The sequence below is a fragment of the Microtus pennsylvanicus genome, chromosome 13 (assembly GCF_037038515.1).
Source record: "Microtus pennsylvanicus isolate mMicPen1 chromosome 13, mMicPen1.hap1, whole genome shotgun sequence".
Lineage (NCBI taxonomy): Eukaryota > Metazoa > Chordata > Mammalia > Rodentia > Cricetidae > Microtus > Microtus pennsylvanicus.
The window spans coordinates 73280098-73292789 of NC_134591.1; the positions used below are offsets into that span (position 1 = coordinate 73280098).

General features: G+C 51.8%; 1 protein-coding gene across 3 annotated transcripts in view; it reads right to left on the reverse strand.

Annotated features, from left to right (window-relative positions):
• Positions 1-12692, reverse strand: part of Tmem51 (transmembrane protein 51) — a 49367-nt gene that overhangs the window by 404 nt on the left and 36271 nt on the right. For all 3 annotated transcript variants that reach the window (XM_075946057.1, XM_075946058.1, XM_075946059.1), the window contains 2 exons: positions 2845-3379; positions 1-693 (listed from right to left, as the gene is read on the reverse strand). The exon at positions 1-693 is cut by the window's left edge and continues 404 nt beyond it. In XM_075946057.1, coding sequence (XP_075802172.1) covers positions 285-693; positions 2845-3185 — 750 coding nt within the window. In that variant the 5' untranslated portion in view covers positions 3186-3379 and the 3' untranslated portion in view covers positions 1-284. The remainder of the gene's footprint in view (positions 694-2844; positions 3380-12692) is intronic.

The following is a 12692-nucleotide window of genomic DNA, read 5'->3' on the forward strand; positions in this document are numbered from 1 at the left end:
TCAGAAGAGGAGTGCGTCGCCAGCGGTCCCGAGTTGGGAAGGAAGATGGAGGGGATTGCCAAGGCCACATACCTTGTCGTGGTCCACAGTATCACAAGCCCTCAGCATCCCTCCGGTGCTCCTGCTACATAAGGCTCTGTGAACCGTCCTTAGTAACTCCCTCTACCCAGAATCCCCATCACAGTGGCTAAGTGTGTCCTGACCCCTCTCTGGCTGAAATGGCTTCTGCGCAGTCTGTCGGTGTGGAGGGTGAGACAGGAGGGAGTGGATGTCAGCAGGGTCACTCAGTCGGGAGGCCGGGCATCGGGGGCCTTTGCCTGGACTTCATCGTACTGTGGCGGAGGAGTCAAAGGCTCGATAGAGGGAGGAGGGACGTTCTTTTCTGGTAAGTTGATCCTGAAGTCTTTGAGGTGAAGCTTTTCAGATTTAATTCTTCGAACTTTCAGTGGTTTTAGGCGTTTGGCCAGTTTGGAGTTTTGCCTGTCGGGAGCATGCCCTGGGCTGGCCTCCGTCTCCGCCCTGGTGCTCGTGGGGGTCGTCTCATCGAGTCCAGTCAGTGACTCATAGGAGGGGAGAGAGATACTTAGTCTGGGGTTCTGCTCCTGTCCTCTGGCTTCTGAGTAGCCTGTGTTCATCACTTCCTCGTAGCTGGGGACATAGTACCGTGAGGAGGCCTCCTCCTCCTCCTCCTGGCTGCAGGACGACAAACATAGGGTGTTAGTGCACACCACTCAGATCACCATAAGTCCCCAAAAGGTAGCCTTGGGGTTGCTGGTGAGTACTAGACCTGCACATACCAATTCTGTAAACCATGTGTTGGCTGTAGAAATAATCAGTATTTTAGCATAAGTTCCCATTTCTAACCACACTGTAAGGGCTTTTGTTTTGCCCATTTTACAGATGCGGGAATGAATACATCAAGACTGGTGATTTATGACATTGTGGACTAGACAGGATCTAGAAGCCCCTAAGAGAGAAGCCTGCCCTGAGGGGTTTCTAGATTAAGCTAGCTGAGGTGGGAAGACCCATCCTGAATGTGGGTCTTTTTGTTTGTATCCTAGGATTAATGAGGTTAAACACCTACGAAATCATTGTTTATGGCCTTTGTCTATTTTTGGACCAGTATGTTCATCTTCTGTATTAATTCACAAGGACTCTTTTGCCATGGAGGGAGGGGTTCATCTTCATTGCCATATTGAGATTTGGAAGCACCGAGGAGACACATCTCTGGGATATCTGTGAGGGTTGAAGGGAATGCATGAAGCCCCAAGTCAATGTGTATTGCTGACACGGGCAGCATGGGCAGGGCATATCAAGGATGCCAGTGTCCCAGACTCATAGGAATGGCAAGGCCTTCTTCCTGGTCTAGGGTCGACCAGTAGGAGCAGAAAGACCTGACTATAGCTTCCACCCCAGATGACTTCGGTGTAAGGCTACTCCCCTAGAGAGAACCCCTAATGTGGTGAGCTTCCTGGCTGTTGCTGGTGCCTCTTCATCTGAGTGCACTACCCACCCAGTACCAGCTTTACTTGTGTTTGTATTTCTTTATTCCCTGTGGACCCATGCCAGGTCAAGTCCAAAGACATGCAGGATGAGGCCAAGGGTGTTTCCAGAGGGGTTTAACTGAGTACGGAAGATCCACTCTGACTTAAATGTGAGCACCACCATCCAGGGCTGGGTGCGGTTGAAATGGGGGGAAGGAGAAAGTGAACTGGACAGCAGCCTTCATCTCTCTCTGCTTCCTGAGTTCCCACATAATATCACGGGCCGTCCTAGGCTCCTGCAGCCGCGCCTTCCCTTCCACGATGAACCCTAGCCTCAAACTGAGAGGCGGGATAAACCCTTCCTTCCTTAAGCTGACTCTGCATTTGGTCAGAGCAATGAAAAGTACACCGAGTAAGGCGCTGGGCTAGCTTTGAGCAGTTGTCAGCTTGATACAACTTAGAATCAGTTGAGCCGGGCGGTGGTGGCGCACGCCTTTAATCCCAGCACTCGGGAGGCGGAGGCAGGCGGATCTCTGTGAGTTTGAGGCCAGTCTGGTCTACAGAGCTAGTTCCAGGACAGGAACCAAAGCCACAGAGAAACCCTGTCTCGAAAAAAAAATCAGTTGAGGGACTGGCATCTGAGAATGCGGGTGTCTGTGTGTCCGTGGTGTGTGTGTGGTGTGAGTGCTCTCATGATTATGCCAATGAATGGGGGTGGGAAGGTACATCCTGAATATGGGTGGCAGCATTTCGTGGACTGGATGAAAAAGAGAACGAGGGTCTGTATACATTAACTCATCGCTCTCTCTTCTTGACAGTGGGGGTGAGGTGACCAGCTGCTTCAAGTTCCTGCCCCCTTGGCTCCCCCAAAATGACAGACAGTGGCCTGGAATTGTGAATTAAATAAATCCTTTTCCGCCTAAGTTAATTTAGTCAGAGTGTTTTTAATCATAGTCACAGAAATGAACCTTAAGAGAGATGCCAAATTTTATCACATACCCCCCCACGCCTGTCTGTCATCTACCTTTTAAATATGCTAGTGATATTTTGGGGCCAAGTGAAATATTGTACTGTGATCTTTTCATATCAAAGTAGACAACACACAGCACCTGGGACAAAGAGACAAACAAGCAACCTAGAGCCCCGGTCCCCACCCGTTTCTGTGGGACACCTTGTAATCCACCTAAGCCGCAGGAATTGGGAAGCCTGTATCTAGTAAGCACGAAGGTATTTGTGAGAGGGCATGAGGCACCTTCCTGGAAGAGAGTGGAAACACAGACTCATAAAATGAAGCTCTTTCTCACTCATGTGCGAATGTGTCCCTCCCCTGGGCTGGAGGGAGCAGCCAGGCATGTCTCACCTGTCTTCCTCCTGCGTGGGAGGCGCAGCTCCCGCCTGCTGCTGGATATGGGCCAGTTCCTCGCTCTGCCGCAGCTTCCTCCTGTCCCGGATGCTCAGGCAGATTGACAACAGCAGCAGCATCACGCCTGCGCCCACCAGCACGTAGGCCACCGAGAAAGTCTTGCTCTTGAGGATACCACTGCCCCCCTCTGTCTTGTTGCCCTGAGCCGTTGGCTTATCTGCAGCGCTGAAACCAGGGACCAGGTTCCACATGGCCATGATGACGCCGAGGACCAGCATCCCCAGGCCGATGGCCGTCAGTGCGTAGTGTGAGCCGTTGGCCTTGGACTGGGCCATCATGGCAGCAGAAAGGGGCAAGACCCGGCTCAAAGACAGAAGAGGAAATTACAAAACCGCAGTGACGACAGACACGCCTTCCTCGTACCAAAGAAACTCTCCAATGCCACAGTAAAAAGAATCCTCAGCAGATGCTCAGACGATGGCTCTCTTCAAATGGCAGGCATCCCGCGTGGACCGGGCGGATGATGAGAGGTCTGAGAGAAGAGAGTGGAAGGGAGATTATCAGCTCTGGTTTGGAGAGGTTCTATGTGAAGCTACCAGGCTCCACCCTGGCCTTACCTCTAACACATTCCAGATGTTCTAGCCACCACCCTATGCTAAAAGGGAAAATCAGATTTGCCCCTGCAGGAGGCCCGTGAGGTCAGTGCTGGGAGCAACCGAAACCTGCTGTGAGGTTTAATGAAGTGTGATTTGATGACGTCTCTCCTAGGAGAGCTTGGGGGGTGATTGGGGGGACAGCATCACTGGGCCACGGTCAGTAACAGCACAGTCACGGGGCAGGGGGGGATGGGACACGGGACTGCAGGAGTTAATGACTTCCTTCCAGTCAGCCTGCTGGGGTCAGTATACTACCCTCACTGGCTCCCTATTGTCTTGGAAGAGAAAATCTGTCTTCTTAGAAGGATGTGCATAGCCACTGGCCTCACTACCTTGGTCTTCCCCTCCTAGCACCTCTGCGGTTACCACGTCACCCCCTTCTGGGTGTTTGTGTATGCCCCACTAGCTACTGGGGTTGGCCTGTCTCTCCCATTGGCCTCTTCATTGTCTCAACCATCTACACAGCAGGGTCTCAAGTGAGTGTGTGCATGTCCAGTGTCATGGACGGAGAGCTTGGGATTGTCCAGAAACATAAGCGGTTCCATCTTCCCCCACTTCAGAAAGGAGGCAGAAGTCTGTACAGCCTCATCTTCTGCATTTAAGAGAACCCAAAACCAAATCAAACAGCCAAACAAACAAACAGATCCCTTTTCCGGAGAAGCAGCTCAAAGACCCAGCTCATGGGAGCTGGAATTCTGGAACCCTCCGTGGTTGAGGAAGTCTATTGGGATAGATGAGGACAAGGTCCCAGTATGCCCATGCTTCGGTCAGGGTGGTGTGGGGTGTGTGTGTGGGGGGGGGATGGGAAACATGGCCAGGCAGGATTGCCCAGTCGGCGCTGAGATGGACAGGCCCTGTTTTCAACTCTGCATTCTTTCCGACTTTCTAAAAGCACAGCTGATCAGGGAGTCTGAAACGAGATGCCGCGAGATGTTTTCTTGTGAAACTTTCACCTTCATCTGAAACTCTCTGCTTTGTTAAAAGTCACTCTAAAAATATCTAGGACAACATTCTCTCTCAGCTTGAAGTCCGCGCCTTCTTTTTTTTTTCTTTTTTCTTTTTTTTTCCACCCAGTAAATATTTCTGGTACATCTGGTTACCTGAGAGTTGCATGGGAGACACTGCAGATGCCTAGGAGGAGGTGAGGACACTCCAGAAGCAGAGACAAGGGAAGTGTGACCCATGGAGCTGGGCAGCAGGGGTCCAAGCTCAGGCTGGGGCTTCTATAAGCTTCAAAGATGGGAAGTTTCATTGGTGTGATGGTCACATGCAGAATTCACAGGTGTGTGCGTGGGCATATGTGTGTATGTGTATAGGCATATACATGCATGCCTATATACATACAGGCACACATGCATGTGTGTGAATGCATGATATGGGGTGTGTGTGAACACACATGCACGCTTACATGTGCAGGTGACTTATGAGCACATGCTGTGTGCCCTATGAACACAGGGACATGGAAGGCATGCGTGTGTGTGTGTTCATGGTGTATAGAGCACAGACGGTTGCAGGGCACCAGAAGGGCTAGCCTGTCATACATGCAGGATGCTTGCTACATTATTTGAGACAAGGTCTCATCTCTGATCTCCTATTTATTATATAGCCTAGGATGACCTTGAGCCTCTGATCCTCCTGTCTCCTCCTCCCGAGTGCTGGGATGACAGGTGTCACCACATCTGGTTTACATCTGCTGAGGCTGGAAGGCCTCATATGCTGGACAAGCACTCAACTGTCAGGGCTACACCCTGGCAGTATCGCAAGTCCATTGGCAGCTGCTTTTGGAACGTATGGTCTCCAACCCATGGGCCCCTGGGAAAATCAGTTCCCACTGGCCCGCTGTTTGTCTCATATCTGGCTTGTTGACCACCCATGGCCCTGTGGTATATTTAGCCCAGTTTGCTTTCCCTTGCAGAACGGACACAGAAGCTAATTATATGCTTAGACGATTTGGGCCACATAGCCGTCAGCATGTCCTTAACAAGCAGCGGCCTGGGGTGGGGGCAGAGACGGGTGTTCGGCTCTGACAGGCTGCTCTCTAGACCCCAGAGCTGGACCTGCCCACCCATCGCATGTTTGAGGCAACCTGGTGGCACACAGACGATGCTCTGTCTAGGTTTTAAAATGCCCTGTTAAGAGAGGAACGAGGGGATCGCCTGGGGTTCCTGGGGGGACACTGGGCACACTCGTGCACAGCTGTCAAGCTAAAACCTTCCATTGTGGATCCACCTAGAAAAACAAGAGACGGAATAGTCTAAGGAAACCGTGGACATTTTGATTCTGTGAGGTGCCCACGGTGGGACATTTATTTTGGGGTTGAGAACTTGAGGTAGGCTTATCTAAAAAGGAGTACCAAAAGAAGACAGTGGGGGCTGGGGAGATGGCTCAGTCAGCAAAGTGTTTGCTGTACAAGTCTGAGGACCTGAGTTCAAATCCCCAGGACCCAGGTTAAAAAAAAAAAAACAGACTCTGCCATGTGTGCCTGTAACTTTAGGACCTGGAGGATGGAGGCAGGAGGATCACTGGGACTTGCTGACTGCAAGCCTAGCTCCAGGTTCAGTGCGAGACACTGTCCCAGGGGAGAAAGTGGACAGCAATAGAGCGGGACACCTGCCGTCCTCCTCTGGCCTTCCTACTGTATACATAGGCTAACACAACTGTGCAAATGCACGCATGCAACACACACATGGAGGAAGGGAGGGAGAGAGGGAGTCAAAACTCCATAGAACTTATAGGTTCTGGGCCACAGAATAATGATAATCTATGGGCCACACTGATCCCCAATCCTTCCAAGTTCTTCCACAGGCTGACCATGGCTCCAGAGAAGAAAATGGAAGCACATCCTGGTCACTGCATGAGGGATGGATGGGCACCATAGCAAAGGCCATGACTAAGGGGAAAGGCCACTCCGACGTGTCAGCCTGAAACAGCCTCTGCTCAATTTCCAGGTAACACTCTTCCCCACAGATGGATGCCACCCTCTCGGTCTGAAACGTTCTCATTTTGGCTCCCTGGTTCCCTGCGTTTGAATCTCAGCTTCGAGAAGGGCACCTTTTGTCTGCCTTGCTATAATGCATTGGCTCCCAGCACACTGTGCCAGGAATAGAGCAGGCCCTTAACGAATACATGTGGACTGGACGAATGAATACCCAGCAGGTTTAAACGGTGAGCCCATATCTCTATCAGTGAGGGGAACCTCCAGGCCCAGGTAGGTACCGACAGGCAAGGATTCCTGAGGTCTAACTCAGGAGTTACAGGACACCCACATCTCGTTCTCATATGCAAATGATACCCCAGTAACTAGAATGAAGGTGGTTGCCACTGGGGCCTGGGAAGTGATCTTATCAAATTCCCCGGAAGGGCTGAGGTTGCAGTAGCCCAACTCTCTGGTCCTCCCAGCTGGGGGGAGGACCATCTCTGCTCCAATACCAGAGTGCTCCCTCGGCTTGGCTGAGACCAGAGTGAGTCGTGGCTACTCATTCTCAGCTGGACCCAATTTCCATGGACTCCAACTTTAAGACAAACAGTGTAATGAAAGCAGACAGTAAGGACTGGGGGCTGGCTCGGTGGTGGGGCCCCTGCCTCCCCCTCCCCCACCCCCGGCACTGTGAATTCAGAACAACAGCAGACACTGAGCACAGAGTTCTGGCTGCAGGGGGTCCAGAGTGCTCAGGCTGGTCTTCAGAGCCTTCCTTGGCCATTCTGCAGTTTAGAAGCTAGGAAGTGAGTTCTATTCCCAGGAGGCCATCGGCTTTACTGGGAGGAGGGCTTGCCAGACTGAAGTGGCCTGCTGCACCCCAGATAGGTCACTGCCCTGCAGTAGTACCACTGCCTGCCACAGTTGGGAAGGGGATCTCATTCTAGGGACTCAGGGTGTGCTACCCTGACCACTGAGGAGTTCCAGCAAGACCTGCCAAGTTCCGTCCACAGTTGCTTTTAGAGCCAGCCGCCACTGCTGTTGGGGTCCTCCTGTCTGTCAGGGAATTTTGGGCCACTTTCCCCCAGGACTTAGAGCCAAAGGTATCAGGTGTCTGTTTTAAGAGCACAGGAGATCTCTGTGATTCGACACCTGGGAAAATGAGTCAAGGTGACAGAGGACAGGGCTGCTATGCCAGAGGGCAGCTGGGCAGGCACGAGCAAGCCTCTGAGCTGTGGTGAGGAAAAGGCTGGAGGTCTTAGTGACACCCGTGGCTTTCCGGCTCAGTGAGAGTCAGGTACCCATGGGCACTCGTCCAGTATTTCCGGCCACTGACTGTGTGATGAGCCATCCCAGACTCTCTCTGTCCTGGTGAGCAGTTGGGTCAAGACTCACAAGCAAATCTGGCTGACTCTGAAGCCACCCTCCCTATCCTGAGCCAAGGCTGAATCCCCGGGGCCACTCCCTGGGCTAGGCAGACGGGTTCTGCCATCTGTCATCACTAAAGCAGAGAGAGCGGCAGGCGAACATTGCTTTGACTTTGAGAGTTTGATTTAGATCCGTCCCTGGCCGTTCTGTGTGTTGGGGCTTAGGGGTGACATTTGTCCACAGCCCATCAGAAAGACCAACGATTCCCTAGTAGGGGGAAAGTTCATGTGTGAGTGACAGCGAGATGCTTGCCTGGCCCCCAAGCCCTTGGGAAGCTGAGGCAGGAGGACCACTGTAAGCTCCAGACCAGCCTGGGCTACGGTGTGAAACCCTGACTCTGCCCCTAACTAACAGAACTACATGAGTTCTTCCCCAGTGACTTTCTTGTTGACCTAGGCATCTCCTCAGATCCAATGGCCTCAAGGCTGCCACATTGGGCGCCCAGCTTCTAACACAGAACCTTCAAGGGATACACTCAAGAAACAGCCAAGCCATAGCAACCATTCGAAAGCTATCAGTTCGGTTTTATAAAGAAGCCCAGGTTCAGAGAGGCAAAGCAACTTGTCTAAAGTCACACAGCCAGTGTAGAGCTGGGATGGGAGCACAGCTCACTCGACAATGTGTGACTTTCACCCCAGGTAGCACCTCTCAAAGGGACGAGACACAGGCAGGGAGAAGGAGAAATGGCTCTGCAGCATCTCGAGCTGCCTATGGGGTCTGGGCTAGGAGATGGGGCAGTCCAGGGGAGGGACCCGAATCAGTCCATAGAAAAGCAGGCATCTCCCAGAATGCACCTAGCCTTGCTGGGAAGAGAGGCAGCTTCCCTTCCAGGCTCCTGGCACAGGCGCTGGTAGACTTCATGAGCCGACATCACCAGGTCCCTCACTAATTCACTTATGTGTCTGATAAGTTAAAGACATTAAGTCTGCCCTGCAATCCCTGGGGCTCTGTCCACAGGAGGCAGGTTAAGGAACCCGTGTCTCCCACGGGAGTTTGTCTCAAGCTGGTCTGTTAGCAAGTGGCTAATGTCTGGCTCTATAGACAAGACTGATCCAATCCCTCAGTCTCAGGGGCTTTCTGAGTTCCCTGGAAACCATTACACTGGCGGCCTGTCTTCCTCAATGGGAATGGAGCCCACGAGTCCCAGGTGTAGCCCAAATAATAAAAACCCAGAGACAGAAATTAGGGTTCAACCCGAAATCAGAAAAGCAAAACAGCCAAGCCTCTAGAGAAGTCTTACTTCTACCAAGGCTGGGTGACCGCAGACTAAGCAGACTAAGCTTCTCTTTCCTCCCATTTTATATTCCCTCTAGTGCTGGGATTAAGGGCGTGTGACTCCCTAGGACTGGGATTAAAGGTGTGAGCCACCACCACCTGGATTTGTTTCTGTATTGATCTTGTGAAGCCCAGGGTGGCCTTGAATTCACAGAGATCCGTCTGACTCTATCTCCCAAATCCTGGGATTAAAGGTGTCTGCCACCACTGCCTGACCTCTAGTGACTTTAGCTTTGCCTCTGGCAAGATTTATTTATCAAAATACAAATAATATACCACTATACCCAGGGGAATTCTGTGTTTCCTGGGAATCATTACACTGGTGGCCTGTCTTCCTCAATGGGGACGGAGCCCATGGACACTGAGCAGCAGCCAGGCCCCTGCACTGTCCACTCTAAGTGACTCTGATACTTGGAACCGACTCTGACTGATTCCATCGGCCTCTCTGAGATGAGCCGTAACTGGGTTGCCATGCTGGCAAAGGAGGATGGATGGCCATGGGCTGGGCTGCCTCCAAGTACCTCCCTGGCTGTGCCAGATGCCTCATGGTCTGTGCAGCTGAGCCTGTCATACAATTGTGAGCCTAAAGGAGGCGCTGTCCCAACTCTGCTCATTTATGGAGGAAGGGCTCATGGTACACAGAGGCTTGTCCTGGATCCACAGGCTGAGGAGTTATCAAGAGCAGAGCCGACACCGTCTGAGGCACTGGCCAGGTCTGAGAAGGAGGATGGGCCTGGCAGGGAGGTTACACACATTGTTTAACTGTCTGTGTCCTCCTGACCCCAGGGACACACACACACTGCTTAACTGTCCTGACCCCAGGGACCCCCTGCTGAGAGTGTCTGTCCAGGGTACACAGCAGCTTCAGAGAGCAACTGTATCCCTTCACGTTCCCCAGACCACGTCACCCAGAGGAGCAGAGAGGGGCAAGAAGGATTTAATAAAATCTAGAGTTTCTGTTCCTTCACAGAGCCCCAGGGAGCGGTATGCATATCGGAGGCCATGTCAGAACGGGCCAAGGGGATCTGAGTGTGTCTCAGACGGAGGCTGCACTGCTCACAACTGTGCTCGTTAGAGTTTGGGAGGTGGTATACAGTAGCCCAGACACACGCTAACTTCAAGATAGCCATGGGATTTTTCCCCCCTTTTGTTTAAAGACAAAGTCTTATAGAACCCAAGCCGGATAGCCAAGGATGACCTTGAACTCCTGACTGTCCTGTCTCACTTTTGGGGAGCTAGGGTTTTGGGTGTGCACCACCGTGCCCAGTTTATATGGTGCCAGGAATCAAACCTAGAGCCCCACGCATTCTAGACAAGCATTCTCCCAACTGAGACACATGCCCAGTAATCCCCGGGACTCCCAGACTGGGACCTTATATGGCCAAAGCACTTTTCAGTCACGATTGAGCCAAGGAACTGAGACGGGCAGATTCCTCTGGATAGTGGGTCCAACCGACAGAATTACAGATGTTTTTATATGACAGAGGTGAAGAGGTCAAAGGAAGAAGTGGCAGTGGGTGGTGTCGTATGGGACAGGAACACTGAGGAGTACAGGAAACTTCCAGAAACAAGGGGGGGGGGGGAAGAAACTGGTTCTGCCCTGAGCCTGAGAAGGGAGCCTGCCCTCCTGGTTGACGTCAACAGTCAACAGTGACTTGGACTTCTGAACACTGGGAACTAAGAGAGAATGTGCTGTCAGCGGGCACCCTTGGGGACGTGGGTACGGGCAGTGTTCCTATATCTGCCAGTCCACAGCGGTCGGTGTGACTGGGGCCACACAATGGTTTCCTCTGGATACACAACCTCTTGGTGACCTTTTGCAAGTCACTCCTTCTGGAACCTGTGCAGCAGGCCCCAGCAAGTGGCCTGCCTTCTGATTTTGCACTTTAACCTAGGCTCTGCCATGACCTGGCGAGCTGGTGTCCTGACTGCCACGTGGAGCAGACTTGAGGGAGAAAAGGCATTCTGCTACCTCATCCATAGCCGCTCTGATTTCTCAGGCTCAGAACTGCACTCCCAGACTCAAGTTTGGTGGTCCCAAGTGGTGGTGGGAGGGTGCAAGTGGAGGGCGTGGCTCAGTTGACAAGGAAACTGGCTTGTCTAGCACCTATGAAGCCCTGGATTCGAACCCCAGTTCCATTCATGTAATTAGGTACTAGGGAGATGGAAGCAGGAGGACCAGGAGTTTAAGGTCATTTCTTAGCTACGTAGTAAGTTCAAGGCTAGCCTGGGCTACTTGAAAATAAAAAAAGACCCTACCCTATGACGGAGTTTGACCCTAAGCCACATAGGGTCCTAGCTGGCTGAGGTTGTCCATGATTTTTTTTTTTTAAGTTCCATGGTGAAGGCAGTTTGAAAACCTTCCAAAAACATTCTTGTAGGCTCCAAAGCCACAGAGAAACCCTGTCTCGAAAAAAAACAAACAAAAAAAAAAAAAAACAAAAAACAAAAACATTCTTGTGCTGGGTGGAGCCGGTGAGTCTTCTGCAACTCTCTCCCTTCAGAGCCGCCTGTCTGCCTTTTCCCTTGGAGCAGTGGATCCCAGATCTTTCCCCTAGCTCAGGATCTTCCTATCTGATGCTCATGTATCACCTGGTGAGCCAGGTTCCATCTCTGCCTGCTCACTGGAGCATCTGAGCGGTCCCACTCAGGTGTCCGATGGGTTCATCCAGCATCCGCACCATATGGCTGCGTCCCGGGTGTTCCTTATTATTTATGACCTATTCGTTATCCTTTGAATATTACTATTTTGTTTGATTCATGCCATCTATGTTATTCCTTATGTATTTACTTCTTATCAACAACTCGTTCGTTGTTCCTCTGATGCAATCATGCTTTGAGTTATAAAAGCCATGATCGTATTCAACTTTTCCAAACCTCCGTGATGCGTTTTCAGGAAGAGTTTCAAAGAAAACTTGAAGTTCAGAGAAGTGCAGACACCTGCTCAAGGTCACACAGCTCAGGGTCACACAGCGAATGGCACAGCAGATTCGAGACGCTTATACCCGATCCATTGGAGACCTCCCTCATCCCCACCCTAGCTCCTTCCCAGAAACCCTTGCCAGGTCAGGAGGTAAAATGCCTTTCTCCTTGAGTTGTTTCCAGCATGAGTCACTCTGTCCCCACAGGTCTGGTCCTTTCTGGCTGTGGTTTGAGTAATTGGTGCTGGGTTGTTTAACTATTAACCTGGTCACAGGCTGAGGTGAGAGCCAGGAGGAGCGGGGAGAGTCATGGCCAGGACTGGCCTGCTTGGTCACCATGGCCAGTCCACATACAGGGGCTTTCCCCAAAGCCAGGGTGCTGATTGGGTTGCTTTCTTTAAGGCCACTTCCCTTGGTCATCCTTCTGTGTGGTGTCTAATGTCCTAGGCTCCTGTTCTGTTTGTGACAGGGTCTTGAGGAGCCCAGGCTAGCCTCAAAATTACTAGGTAGCTGAAGATGACTTTGAACTGATCTTCCCGCCTCCACCTCCCAAGTGCTGGGATGCCAGGCATGTACCATCATGTCAGGCTTGCCCTCTCCTCTTTGGGTAAGGACACCCACATGATAAGGTCAGCTTGGTCACCACTT